The sequence below is a fragment of the Coffea arabica genome, chromosome 8c (assembly GCF_036785885.1).
Source record: "Coffea arabica cultivar ET-39 chromosome 8c, Coffea Arabica ET-39 HiFi, whole genome shotgun sequence".
Taxonomy (NCBI): domain Eukaryota; kingdom Viridiplantae; phylum Streptophyta; class Magnoliopsida; order Gentianales; family Rubiaceae; genus Coffea; species Coffea arabica.
Genome location: NC_092325.1, coordinates 41,257,030 through 41,272,319, shown reverse-complemented (window position 1 = coordinate 41,272,319; position 15,290 = coordinate 41,257,030). Strand labels below are relative to the sequence as shown.

General features: G+C 36.4%; 1 protein-coding gene across 1 annotated transcript; it reads right to left on the bottom strand.

Annotated features, from left to right (window-relative positions):
* Positions 1-2,888: 2,888 nt before the first annotated feature.
* LOC140013885 (peptidyl-prolyl cis-trans isomerase CYP57-like) lies at positions 2,889-14,093 on the bottom strand. Its single transcript, XM_072064106.1, has 10 exons — positions 13,752-14,093; positions 12,854-13,032; positions 12,629-12,730; positions 12,205-12,314; positions 11,958-12,099; positions 10,819-11,041; positions 10,125-10,173; positions 5,218-5,410; positions 4,494-4,631; positions 2,889-3,246 (listed from the first exon to the last, which is right to left on the bottom strand). Exons 1-10 carry the CDS (start codon positions 13,969-13,971, stop codon positions 3,106-3,108), a joined length of 1,497 nt encoding a protein of 498 aa, XP_071920207.1. The 5' UTR covers positions 13,972-14,093; the 3' UTR covers positions 2,889-3,105.
* Between the last annotated feature and the right edge of the window lie 1,197 nt (positions 14,094-15,290).

Sequence of the window (15,290 nt, the reverse complement as noted above, 5' to 3'; positions counted from 1 at the left end):
TAAAAGCATCACGGGACCCACATGCAATTATTTTATATACAAAAGGTTAAATCTCACTTTTTTAGTAGCAAAAATGAATATAAATTTGTTCATATTCCACCTTTTCTAGGAGAAATAATAAATAAGGTTCAGGTCAGATATTGCATTTTTAGTGGCAAAAGTGAATATTATGATCAGGTCATTTGTTTAATTATAAACGAGCTCTAACTAAAAAATGACCATATGTAGTTTAGATGATGGATTCAAGATAGAAAATGATCGAAAACCTAGGTTGCGATTAAATTTTATTAACTTGATTTTATAAGGGACATAAATTTATTATTTTAAAATGAAAGATGAAAGAAAAAATTATTTGATGAACATGAAAGACGTTTTGAACGATTCTTTTTTTTTTTTTTTTATTAAAAAAGGCTTAAATTTTAAAACCTTCATCGAGTATCCGCTCGCTGGTCAAATCGTATCTTGTTATCGTCAAGATACGTGTTCCTCGCTCCTCATCCTCATGCATGACAGATCTGGAGGAAGAAGAGGAGGACGACAGACAACTACGTCGTTTTGCTTTCGTAATTTTCTCCCTGAGGAGTTCCTGCACATGGGATTTTTTTTTTATTCCACTATCCAAGATATTGAAATTTCCAAGGTGGTGGTGGCGGTGGTGGTGGAATTGGTCGTCACCCGTCAGAGAAGTTTACTTTTATTTTGAGGAGAAATTGATTTAGTCGGTGGAGGGGCGGGCGAGCCGGGGGACTATAACCAGCTGCTTCCTTCTGGCGCCGCACCGACCGATAATTCCAAAACGTTCACACATGAGCAATGTCAAGGTGCCTTCCATTTCCGCGTATTGTGTGACTAATTATAATTTATCTGCAGCCTGTTTAGGGCGGCAGCTGCGATGGAAACGTCCACTTTGGCACCGGGTTACAACATGCATTGGGCCATTGGCTTCAAGTTTATGATAATGATGATGCAGATAGTGATGATGATGGGAGCAATTCGCGCCATTAATTTGCTGTCCTTTTACAATTATCACCAATTGTATTAGAGCCAAGTGCCAATCAGAGTTCCAAGTGTTTTCGAAGATGAACTCGTCTTGATCACATCAATTATAAAGTTGAAAGTTATTCCATCAAGAAGAAGCTTGAACAATATAGGCGTGAAAAAGAATCGTTTATAAACATTGCATCACTTAATATTAGCTAGGGCTCCAAAACTAAAATTAGTTGATACTTGGCCGACAAGAATTCATTTGAGTTTGGTTCGCAAACTAATGAAATCAGATTTGAATACTAGTATTTTGTGTTTGATAAACTTTTAAATCCAGCTCGAGTTCGACTCGATCAGCATAAAAATGAAATTTTAACAACGTAAAATATTCAAATTACTTGAACGCCACTTGAGTTCGGTTCGAGAAAATAAATGAGTCAAGTTTGAACATAATTTCAAACTCGTCAAAATAATTAAACAAGTTTGAATACGAGGGTGTTTGATTTGTTTAAACTCATTTACAATCCTTACTTAATAGTATATAATTCACATGGGATCTAAAATGATTCCACTGCATGTATTAGATAGGATGGATAAATGTGGGATTAATTTTACTTTGCATTCTTGAACTTTATATTCATTTTTAGATTGTGTCTTAAATTAAACATTTTGTATTAGTTACACTTTCGTCCAACAGTTGATTTTGTATATTAAATTTCTTGAACAACATCACACTTTCTTCCATTAATAGTTTCACTTTTCGCCCTTAACCCTCTCAACTTGACTGTCACTTGCAACCCAAATTTCAATGTGACACCGTAAAATTTTGTAACTTCGCATTTAAGTCCAATTATTAATGATGTTAAATAATTGACGGAACCACACCAGTCAAATCGTAATTCGGGGTGGACTTGGTTGGGGGGGGGGGGTGCTGCCCCTATCCTTGAAATCGAAGCGGGCTAGTGACAGTTGCAGGTGGCAATAGTTCTTAAAGGTTGGCGGTCATGATTTGTTAAAAAAAAAAAAATGTAATGCTCAAATTATATTTTATGCATCGATTTTAATACTACGCGTGCATCCTATAAAATTTTGTTCTATATTTCAAAGTCGGTGAAAGTGAATTACATCTTGAATAAATGAAATTACATCTTGTGTATTTCGACAAAAATCGATCCAAACTAACAACTGTCTGGTGGGCTCTTGGTCCCCTTGAAATATACGGATCCCGAGTCTTTATCTAATGTTGCAAGATTTTTTAGGACGACTTGGTCAGGGCGGTTGGAAATTTCTTTCTTTGCTGAATGTTTTGTCTCAATTCAAACTAAATTGCCTTTATGTCAAAAGTTTAAAGTCCCCCCCGTCACATTTTCGCCAATTCCGACCTACCAAGACACCTTTTAGGGTGTCTAAAAGAGAGGGATATTGCCTTCCTGTAAAAAATATTATCTGCATGTCAAGAATAATTGACAAATAGAGGGATATTCCATTCATGTTCCTGCTCCAATTAATTTTTTTTTAAACCAATGATGATTCAATAAATTTCATTTTTTTTTGTAGAATAAATTTTCACATATTGAGGGAATTGCAAGTAACCAAATCCAAAGAATGCAGTAATCACACAATCAAATCCAAAGTGTGCACTAAGGTGTCTAGTGAGGAGTTGAATGGAGTGTTAGCATTCAACTATTGTTACCTAGTTAGTTGGGCCCAAAACGAATCTCAACAGGTTGGTAGGGAAAAATTAAGAGATTTATCTTATTTTGCCAGAGAATTTCTTATCAACTGCATTTAACACTTTTCAACTATTGCACCAGAGTGAGGAAAATAAAAAAAAAAAAATAATTTAGGGTTAGATTGTCTAAAAATTGAAATTAATAGTACAACGTGGAAATCGCTATAAAGTATAAGGTGCAAAGTGAAATTAGCCCATAAATCTATTGCTATACTGCCACAAGTATGTAAAATTGTAGTATCTCATGGCTTAGCCTATCTTTCCAAAGCTGTTATTAAATAATCAACAAATGTGTTCTGGGTGCAAATTCACCTTTGTAGCTACATTTACAGGATCTACGAACTCTCTTTGGGTACTCGGAAACTTTTACAAGTCATCAGATGCAGTATCTACGTAAGAGATTTGCCAGCCCATTCTCTTTGACGCCGCTTTTGTCTGGCTTGCATCTTGTTGAACTTCTCTTTTCCTTTTTCCAGAAGAGGATCATGAACCACATAGTCATTTGGATCTTCGCTCCGAGACATATTATCCTGCGGTATAAAATATGAAGAAATATTACAAAGAAGCATTACAATGATTCAATTTTCTGAGAAAAAGCCCAGCTTAACAATCCAGTTCTCACATAGCTGTACAATGCATCTTTACATTTCCAAAATTGTTAAGAGAGCTCCATGAAAGATAATTTCTGCTGGTGAAGAGGAAAAATCCCACAAAACCCCACCTCGTTCAAACAATCCAACTAGTTATCCACCTCCAATTCTACAAAGCCTGGTACAAATGCGTCACGCTTTGGAATTTTTTCATGTTATCTACTTGTATACACTCTTTTGGGGCTGGAGCTAAAGAACGGTAAAAATATTAAAAGTAAAGAAGCAAATGCATAATAATAAGCGCAATTGGAAGATTATGTGGTCCTAATGAAAGTCACACTGCAGACTATATGAGATATTCAAGAGCAACAAGAGGGGTAGAGTCCTTATTCATGAGACTACACGGTCATTGCAGCTGCGTGCCACGCGACTTTACATGGTAATTCTCTGTTCAGCGGCCCCAGAATCTACGTATCCCTGTACTTTTATCCTTTCCTTTTGTTAATTCATTTCCTACCTTTTCCACTCTTTTTGGTTTCCTAAAACTTTCTCCTTTTTAAATGTTTTCTCCTAGTTGCTAAAAATGGGAAAATAGCGAAGTGTTCACTTTGTTTGCAAGGTGGCCAGACATACAAAACTAATCTTTTGATAACCATGCATTCCACAATAAATCGCCTGGGTTCCATAACAGCCAACCGACTATATTAAAATCACCACATAATCTGTAAGGGGATTAATTCTCTAAAGTTTGTTCTCAAAATTAAATGCCAAAGCAAATTTATAGAAACTCTAAATCACATAATTACTCACTCACATATGAGTTTGATGGCCAGCTTCCCTTATTCTAATTTGACTGTTAAGGTTATTCAGCATTAATTTTCCTCACCCATCAAAATCAGTTGAATGTCATTGTGGAACTCAATTTGTATCTATTTAGCTTTAATGACTACATCCTCAGGGTAACTTGAATTTCAACATATGTGGCGTTGAAATTGACAGGCATGAACCAAAAAGGTTTGCATCACATACAAAGTACTGGGGATCTTAAAGAGTCATTGTATTACGTATTTATGCTGGCTGTGGATGCTCAACAGCAGCAAAACTCAACAATGAGAATGCCAACTTCAATTTGATCTCAATCCACATTCAAGCTGACAGTACAAGGTACACAAAGAAGTGAAGATTACCTTGACAGGGTCAGGAGCAAACTTAAGCTGAACCCCCATCCATTCTGGTTCACCATCCTTACCACCTGCATCTTCATCTTTCAATCCATTGGATTTGGAAGAAAATGCGGCCTTGAATTTTTCCAGTCTCTTCAGCACCTAAGAATCACAGAAATAAACGAAATCAGGAGTGTTAACCGTCTATAGGAATAATAGCACATCCATATCTTTACTTTTCATTCATTTTCTCCATCAAGTCATTGCAAAAATTTCCAGACCTAATACAGCTACAGCCATCCTTTCAGAGAACACAACCACATCATTTGAAACAAAAAAGTTTTGTGCTCTGACCTTGGTCAATGAATTTAACAGAGGATTATACGCCTTAGGAGAATATTATGTAAAAAGTGTTGAACCTCTGCTCTTATCAGAATGCACAACTATATCTAACAATAGAATTTCTCATATTTTACCTTGAGTTTCCCCAAGTTATGCATTAGGAACTGACATGCATATCCTCTTATGTTTTTCTATCTTGTTTTGCTTCCCTTTTCTAATGCTGGTATTATTTGGTTTCGTTTACTAATGTTTTGTGTGCTTACTCTTTAAACCACATACTGCTTAACTCGGCCACTGCTCTAAGAACAACAGGTTCTCTCAATACCCATCAATTATAAGTATAAGAAAAGAAGCTTTTATACAAGGTACAAACATAAAATGATCAATATGAATGTCAAATGCATACTTCATCCTCATGTCCTTGGCGTCTGCGCTTCTTTTGCTTCTGTAGCTGTCTTTCACGTTCAGCATTGTTCATCAACTGTAGGTCAGCATCTGCATTAGCCATGAGTTCAGCTCTAGCCTCTGAGCCCAGTCCCTTTTTCTTCAAGGACAATTTCTCCACCTTTGGTCGGTCATCATCACTCTCTACATGGGACCTGATAAGCGGACAATCTTTCAGCTCTCAAGAGTTCAATTGCTTAAAAAAGGAGAGGCAGATCGATTATAAGTATCAGCGAGTCTCACATATTGGACTCGTACAATTGTAACATTTTCCCATCAAAATAAGGTCTCAATGATGCAAGCAAGACATAGTTTCAGCAGATTTATTAAACAGAGCAACCTGAAAGTACAGCATAACCTTAACAATGTAACATCCCGAATATTAGGAGGTTGTTTGTGAAGAAAATATTAAATTATATTTCTTCGGGTTTGATTTAAAACCTTATTTTGTTTTAAAAGACTAGAAACCCTAATATTTTAGTCAAAAACCCTAGTTTACTTGTGACTAACCGGTTTTCTTAAATCTCTCACATTTTAATTGAAACCCTAATTTTAATCACTGGAATTGGAAAATTCCTCACGTTTTTTTAAAAATTTCCTTTTATTTGGAAATTATTATTTATTAAAGCCCTACTATCCAATTATTCCATAATAAGTGCAAATGAGCCTAGAAAGTAGGGTTTCACTCTTCGTTTTCAAGATTGGGGCAAATTAGGGTTTTCGCCGGATGAATTTTCGGTACTGACCAAGGATCAATTTGGTGATTAAAAGTGACTTTTAAGTGAGAAATAATATGTGAGAAGTAGCAATGAGATAAGGTTAGTGAATGGGAAGTCAAAACCCTAGTACGTGAGTTTTTAAGAAAAACGGCGCGAACCGGCGGGTCCCGCGCACTACCGTTTGAACGCACCACTTGACCACCACTTTCTTACCATACAAGTTTATTGATATTTGAGCAAAATATCCTCTTAATTGTCAGCTTGTTTGACCGAAAATTAGAGGCTAGAAATAGCCAAGAAAGAAAGAGAAAAATGAAAGGTGGAGGTGGCGACACTTGTCGCCATCCTAGAGTTACTTGGCCAAGTGAGCAACTAACCTTCTTAAACCAATTTTCTGCACTTTCCCTTCATTATTTCTGCTGCTGGCCGACCAAAAGAGAGAAAGGGAGAGCAAAAGAAAAATTCTTTCTTCTTGAATCTTAGCCAAACCAAGTGAGAAAATCAAATTTCCAAACCGATCAAAGTGCTAATTGTGAGTTGGGAAGCTAGGAGAACCAGAAATTTTCCAAGGAGGTTGATTATCACTCATCTAAGCTTGCTTTTGAGGTATAAACATTTGATTATGGTCTTTGTTGCTTTGAATCTTGCTTTAAGATGTTTATTTAGCTCAAGTTTTGGCTTGATTTCATGATTTTGCAAGTGGGTGTTATGAATTTGGGATGAATAAGCAAGTTAGGGTTTCATAGCTTTCTGCCCAATTTGATGTATGATGCCTATATGTTGCAATTAAGGTTGTATAAGGTGTTTTGGTAGTGATTAGAACAAGAAAATTGAGAAAGTTCCATTAAATACCAAAAATTCCAGAATCTGGAAAATTTTCCCCATCATTCTGTCTGAATTTGTAACCCTATGTTAGAGGCCGAATTGGCCTTAGGTCAAAGAATGAAAGTTGTAGAGAATGGTATTTTATAGGTGCCTACAAAATTTCAACTCAATCGGAGCAACGTAGGTCGTGAAAAGTCCAAAATACCCTTACTGTTTTAAGTTTTTCCTCAGCAGTCCGTTTGGTCAGTTTATCCAGTTTATCATGTTTTTCCACTAGGATCCGTACTGATTTAGCTTTTTACCAAAACATGAAAGTTGTAGTATTCTGACTTAGCTTTTAAACGCCTCTAAGAACACCTGAATCGGACTTTTGTAACCTGAGATATGACCATTACAGTACAATGCGGTTAGACAGCCGACGAGTTAGATTTTAGTTCTGTAAATTGAGGATTTGACTAAGTTGCATTGGAACCTGGACTAAGTGACCTTCATGAACATTGTAGCCCTGTGTCTTAGCTTCGAAACGGCATAAGTTGCGCCTCAATCCGATAAGCGTAGCCTCGGATATGTTATTTCCGCATCTACACGTCAAATCTGTCTTGTGCTAGATTGTATTTCTGCACTTGTTATTATTATGATTCTTATTCTTATAATATGATGAGCCTATGAAATGGCTTTTGACTTGAATTATGATATGTGTGACTTTGGGTTGTGGCTGAGGAAAAATATTGAAGCCTAAATGGCTGGAAAATTAGGTAAAACACAAAGGGCATGCTGACCAAATTTACGCTCGAAAACTATATTTGCAAATATAGTTCTCTAGTTTTCGAGCGTAAATTTGGTCAGCATGCCCTTTGTGTTTACCTAATTTTCCAGCCATTTAGGCTTCAATATTTTTCATCAGCCACAACCCAAAGTCACACATATCATAATTCAAGTCAAAAGCCATTTCATAGGCTCATCATATTATAAGAATAAGAATCATAATAATAACAAGTGCAGAAATACAATCTAGCACAAGACAGATTTGACGTGTAGATGCGGAAATAACATATCCGAGGCTACGCTTATCGGATTGAGGCGCAACTTATGCCGTTTCGAAGCTAAGACACAGGGCTACAATGTTCATGAAGGTCACTTAGTCCAGGTTCCAATGCAACTTAGTCAAATCCTCAATTTACAGAACTAAAATCTAACTCGTCGGCTGTCTAACCGCATTGTACTGTAATGGTCATATCTCAGGTTACAAAAGTCCGATTCAGGTGTTCTTAGAGGCGTTTAAAAGCTAAGTCAGAATACTACAACTTTCATGTTTTGGTAAAAAGCTAAATCAGTACGGATCCTAGTGGAAAAACATGATAAACTGGATAAACTGACCAAACGGACTGCTAAGGAAAAACTTAAAACAGTAAGGGTATTTTGGACTTTTCACGACCTACGTTGCTCCGATTGAGTTGAAATTTTGTAGGCACCTATAAAATACCATTCTCTACAACTTTCATTCTTTGACCTAAGGCCAATTCGGCCTCTAACATAGGGTTACAAATTCAGACAGAATGATGGGGAAAATTTTCCAGATTCTGGAATTTTTGGTATTTAATGGAACTTTCTCAATTTTCTTGTTCTAATCACTACCAAAACACCTTATACAACCTTAATTGCAACATATAGGCATCATACATCAAATTGGGCAGAAAGCTATGAAACCCTAACTTGCTTATTCATCCCAAATTCATAACACCCACTTGCAAAATCATGAAATCAAGCCAAAACTTGAGCTAAATAAACATCTTAAAGCAAGATTCAAAGCAACAAAGACCATAATCAAATGTTTATACCTCAAAAGCAAGCTTAGATGAGTGATAATCAACCTCCTTGGAAAATTTCTGGTTCCCCTAGCTTCCCAACTCACAATTAGCACTTTGATCGGTTTGAAAATTTGATTTTCTCACTTGGTTTGGCTAAGATTCAAGAAGAAAGAATTTTTCTTTTGCTCTCCCTTTCTCTCTTTTGGTCGGCCAGCAGCAGAAATAATGAAGGGAAAGTGCAGAAAATTGGTTTAAGAAGGTTAGTTGCTCACTTGGCCAAGTAACTCTAGGATGGCGACAAGTGTCGCCACCTCCACCTTTCATTTTTCTCTTTCTTTCTTGGCTATTTCTAGCCTCTAATTTTCGGTCAAAGAAGCTGACAATTAAGAGGATATTTTGCTCAAATATCAATAAACTTGTATGGTAAGAAAGTGGTGGTCAAGTGGTGCGTTCAAACGGTAGTGCGCGGGACCCGCCGGTTCGCGCCGTTTTTCTTAAAAACTCACATACTAGGGTTTTGACTTCCCATTCACTAACCTTATCTCATTGCTACTTCTCACATATTATTTCTCACTTAAAAGTCACTTTTAATCACCAAATTGATCCTTGGTCAGTACCGAAAATTCATCCGGCGAAAACCCTAATTTGCCCCAATCTTGAAAACGAAGAGTGAAACCCTACTTTCTAGGCTCATTTGCACTTATTATGGAATAATTGGATAGTAGGGCTTTAATAAATAATAATTTCCAAATAAAAGGAAATTTTTAAGAAAACGTGAGGAATTTTCCAATTCCAGTGATTAAAATTAGGGTTTCAATTAAAATGTGAGAGATTTAAGAAAACCGGTTAGTCACAAGTAAACTAGGGTTTTTGACTAAAATATTAGGGTTTCTAGTCTTTTAAAACAAAATAAGGTTTTAAATCAAACCCGAAGAAATATACTTTAATATTTTCTTCACAAACAACCTCCTAATATTCGGGATGTTACAAACAATGTTTGGCAAGTGGTGCTATGGTTCATTAATGTCTTCAATCTATTAGGATCAAACAGCAGCACTCAAAAACATAAGCCGATAACCAGAAGTTACATTTAACAGTAGCAAAGTCTCCTTCAAGTATAAGCATCAGTCAGTGAATGTGAGTTTGCAACTGGCAACCTAATTCATATTGTAGGTTGATGAACAAGCAAGCTGCATGTGCAACATCAACAAGACCTAACCTATCAAAGCGAAAGACTACATCATACAAAGAAATTGTGTCTGAGTATGTAAATTAGACCCAAACTTGACGATGAAGAGTTTTACAATTAAGACATAATAAAACGCCTGTATTTGAACACAGTTTGCAACTCTAATAGACCTGGATGGACAGATTTGAAATAGCAAAACTTTGACATTCCACAATGAACAAGCAAACACTAAGCTAAAACGGGAAGAACAATTGCATTTTCATCTATGCTAGTGAGTTATGACATTTAATGGAAAAAAAGACTGGCAAATGTAAATTAAGACATGTACCTTGGGGGAGACAATGTCCGGTTTCTTGGACTTGCACTACCAGAACCTCCTAGAAAAGGCAGCACGATCAGAATTTTCAGCAACAATAAAACATGTGTAGATTATTCACACTAAACAGGAGCAGATTTTGCTAAGAGCCCCAAGAATAAAGATGTTGCCATCTAGCTGCAAATTATCAATCTGAGCAGAAGTACTATCATAAAATATGTTCAAAACATCTCATCCAGCATGAGGTTTCATTTGAATCATTTTTGTGCATCTCATCCACCCTGTGGATCTGGCTAACGGTTGAAGTGTCACAATCAGTCTAGGAGTCATAAAAATACCAAAAAATTCTTGTTCTGTCAGACTGCTTTCACTGGGCAGTAGGAAGGATTACTGCTTGAGCCAATCCATAATCATATAAAACATGCTGAAGAAAATCATAAAACAGCATACAAAAGCTTAGTTGCAGGCGCATAGTAATTTCTTGATGACATCAAAGCATTTCAGGAGAAAAATGATAAAGCACTTTCTATCAGGTTAAAAAATATTATATAGTTGTAAATCTGATCAAGTCCAAACTACCAAATACTAAGCATTATGACACTAAATTTGGCTAGAACAGATACAAGTTGACTATGTTAATTGGCATGGATAAAAAAGATCTGTAAGCTATAGGTTCATTTTAACTCTATTCAGAAAATAAACTTACCCTTATCCTTCTTTTGTTCAGTTGGAAGAACACCAAGCTCCTTTCTTTTCAGCAGTATCTGCTGACGCATCCTTGCATCAAAGTTAGCCTCATCTTCATCACTAAAATCAGAAGCTTCAGGCAACTTGGCATCTGATTGTCCCTGTGGTTCTTCCCTTTTTGAACGTAGAGCCTCTCTGACTGTCAACTGCTTATCCCTTGTAGCTTTAACTTCAGATGCTTTCTGCATTAGGAACTTCATTTAAGTGTATGTCCAAGATATTTATTTATTACTGATCAGGAGAAAATAAATTATATTCGTTGTTCCCCTCAATAAGCGCATGTCATTCAACATTCATAAAGTTTGTCCCTCCAAAACTGACAGCATGTAGGTGAAGAAAAACTCATGTAAAATCGATAAAAAAATACTAGTTAGATTCCTGGGAACACCAACAATAAAAGCATTGTGAAGACAAAAGCATATTACTTTCCATACTTTATTAAACCCATTGAAATTTTAGCACATTAAAAACTCTGAGCTAACATTTTTCATGTGATTTGTCAAAAGATGCACTTTTATCTTTAAAAACGTAATCTCAGAGAAAAGACAACTTCTAAGAATTAGCCTTCGCTTCTTTACGGTAGAGTTTTCTTCCCAATATTTCTCTACCAGTGTCTGGATCCTGTTTCCCTTTTCCCTGCAATTCACTTACCTAGCAGGTAGGAAAGCTGGCATATGTGTTTGCATGGCTAGCTTATTAACAATATGTCGGGAGACATAACTTTGTTCCTGCACTATCACTGACAACTGAAAATTGCTTCCACTGCAGAAGTGTTTCGAAGCTAAGATATTAGATGGCTGCCAAAATCTCATGATGGAGGAATTTATGGCACAATCATGAAATGATGATGTAGGAAAGTTTTACCATCTAGATCCTCTCCAGTCACTCTCTAAACATTAAAAAAAGGTACTTTAACAATCAGTACAGTAGTGCTGTTATGATACAGTTTCACCATTTTGTACTGAAACAAGTGAGAAGACATTAGTCTTTTGCAAGTCAAGTAGCTAATCAGTAGATGGTTAACAAGCTCCTAACAGATCATGAGGTGAAGAACTACAGTTATTATTGATTGCCCTGACAAAAGGAATAAATGATTACCACATCATCAGTATGATTCTCCTCTTTCAGAAGACGTGGATCATCTAATACATCATGACTGCTCTTAATCCGGGTCTTGACATTAGCCGATTCCTTCTCCTCCTCTTCTGCTTCATCTCCAAATGAAAGCAAGTTCAACTTTCTATAGCAAGTGCCCAAAAAACATGGCCGGCAACAAACAGTTAAATCATATAATATACCTCAAAGACAGCAGTTAATCATACAAAAAGCAGGCAAGGCAACTTACTTTGTAGCTTTCTGCTTGGTGTCTTTCTTCTCTGTTTCAACTTTAGAAGACTGCGAGGACTTTGAAGAGGCTACCCTGGGAACAATATCCTCAAATGGATTCCACAATACCTAGACAGCCATTTAAAGACAAATATTAGGCAATGATCCAATTAGAAACAATATTTTGTGATGATGAAGGACAGAAAATCCATTATGAGTATCTTTCCGTTCTTTTTACTCAATTATCACCGATTCAGATGGACAAATTAATACAGTACTATCCTGGAAATCACAATAGCGCATGAAAAAGCACAGCAATCTATCCTGGAAATCACAATATCGCATGAAAAAGTGACAATACAACCACTGTAAATTATCTATACTTCTTCAATGGCAATTCCTCTCTGGAAATATGAAATTCAAACACTATAAGAGATACACACCTCAACGGAAAGTACTTTTGGGGGAGAATCCAATGGCCTATCATCCTTATCAGTCTCAACTTCACCTATTCTTAGAAGGTTATATATGGAATCTCCAGTAACCTGCAAACATGAAAAGAAACCAAATAATTTAATAAATTCCAAATCAATTATAGACAATTTTGCAGACAACCAAAATTATATAATCTAATATATCTGTCAGCATTTTTGTCTGTGAGAGATTACTTTTCCAAAAATGGTATGCTTTTTGTCAAGCCAATCACAACGATCCAAGGTTATAAAGAATTGGCTTCCATTTGTATTTGGTGAACCAGCACCAGCACATGCAACCAGACCCCTATGCTTAAATCTTAAACGTGAATGGAACTCATCAGCAAACACACCACCATATATACTCTCGCCTCCTGCAAGTGTGCAAAAAGAACTAAATTGGTGATGACAGTGAGGACCTGAAAGATCACGAATTCTATAAAGCAAAAAGAGAAAAAGAAAGGATAAACAATTTCCTCACCAAGCAATCAAAATAATGCCTTTCTGATAACCCAAATTTGAATCCATAACTTCATATATCCACTTAAACCGGGGTTGTTTTTACATTACATATTGATTATCACTCTCTAGACTTATTATTCAAAATCAAATCCATAACTTCATTTATCACTTGCAATATAGCATTCTTGTGTTACACCGTGATTCTCTAGCTAAAGTTGTTACCCAAAATCAAAAAATTTATGTCACTTAAAATCTGGTATTTTTATGTGGCGCCGTGATTCCTCACGGGCTATAGCTTTCATACCTCGGTAAAAATATGTTTGCTTTATGTTACACCCCGATACTCTACGGTTTTATGTAGAATCGACCTGAAAACTTCATGCATCATCCTAATATACGTTTTGCCCTAAACTTTTAGTTCACAACTCCATACATCACTCAAAATGCTAAGTGACAAGATTTGAGCGAAGATTAAACACATAAAAAGCAGAAAAAAGGTAACTTGTAAACTGTAGTTCACTGCCCTAGCTCTACAACTCCAACCAATGACGCACAAACTTAGTCATGAATTTGTCGAAACCTCGGTGAATTAATCAGCCTAGGAAGTAAGCAAAAAGAGAAAATGGAAGACCTTGGCCAGTGGCAGTCGGGTCGCCGCCTTGGACGAGGAAGGACTTGATAATCCGATGGAAGATGGTATTATCGTAGTAACCTTCGACGCAAAGCTGGACGAAGTTTCTGACGGCCTTCGGAGCTTCTTTTGGCCATAGCTCAATGTCCAGCGGCCCGTAATTGGTGTTCAATATCACTTTCCCCTTCGTCGGCGGCTCCAATATGTACACCGTCGACATTGTCAAATTCTTTAGCTAATCCAATCAGTTTGGGGTTCGGTGTTCCTTCACTTCGCCGGCTGTCCGGCGACGATGATTAGTTAGTTTTGCTTTGCGAGCTAAAATTTGGATATTTATAGGTGGGCCGGTTACTCAGAACGAAGTAGTTAGCGGGGTGAAAACTGGTTGCGGGTTCATAAACGGAGAGTCATTAGCGGCCCAAGAACAACATTGCCTAATCTGGACCTGGACCGTCCACATTCTTTTATTTTTTCATTTTGTTATATTTTTGTAAAATTCGACCCAATCGAAAAAGTTGTTTCTTTTTTTTTTTTTTTTAGCTGACGGAGTGAGTGTCCGGGTCAATTCTTACGGGGCCTGATTAATCCCACTCCGGTCGGGGAGGAGAGGCCCCATCCCCCTGAACACGATAATCACGGGACTCGGACCCTTGCGGGCATTGGATACCAACTCCTATGAAGGTTTGTTGAGACCAACCAAGCTGCCCATGAGGTGCAGACAAATTGGTGGGAGGCAAGGGTTGAACCCCTGACCTCCCACCCTACCAGAAGAGGTGGTGGTTAATCGAAAAAGTTGTTTCTTGGTTTACTAGATTTAGGGTGAATTACAATTTATCCACCTAAGTTATACTTTAATTCTCACCTTACTTCAAACCTTTATTTTGTGTCACTTAATTAACCATTTGAGATACAAAACTACTCATTTACTATAATTTTTTAAAAGATTTTTTTTTTTTTTTTGTAACAGAAGAAGGGGGGATTTAAGAAGGAAAGTCACAAAAAGGGGATTAGAACATAAAACTTTTAATGATAAGGAACAAAGAGCAGCAAATAATAATTGAGGATAATTGCTATGCTTTGATTACTAACAATAATGGATAGTAACAAATAACATGGGATGGCTTGGTTAGTAAGATATTTTACCTGTAACTAACTACACTATTGATCCCCTCTAAACAATTAAAAAGGTCACTAACAAAAAATGAAGCAAGTTCGATAGACTCTTTTCAGTCAGTCGACCCCAATTAGAAAATTAAACGTCTAAGTTTATTTTCATTCATACACATGCATATGTAAATTCTGAACATCTGAAGAAGAACTTGAATGAATAGTACTTGAAAAAAAATTTATTTAGTAATATTTAGTTTTGAAATCACAATTTGGAAAAAAAATTATTTATTTGAATGAATAGTACTTGAATTTAGCAAATTTTAATCATCCTAGTCATCTTGTAGCGTTCATTATGGAAATGTATCTTTTTACGTTATTGTCGTATGCCAACAGTTAAATAAGGATTAATCTTTCTTAGCGTACAGATCA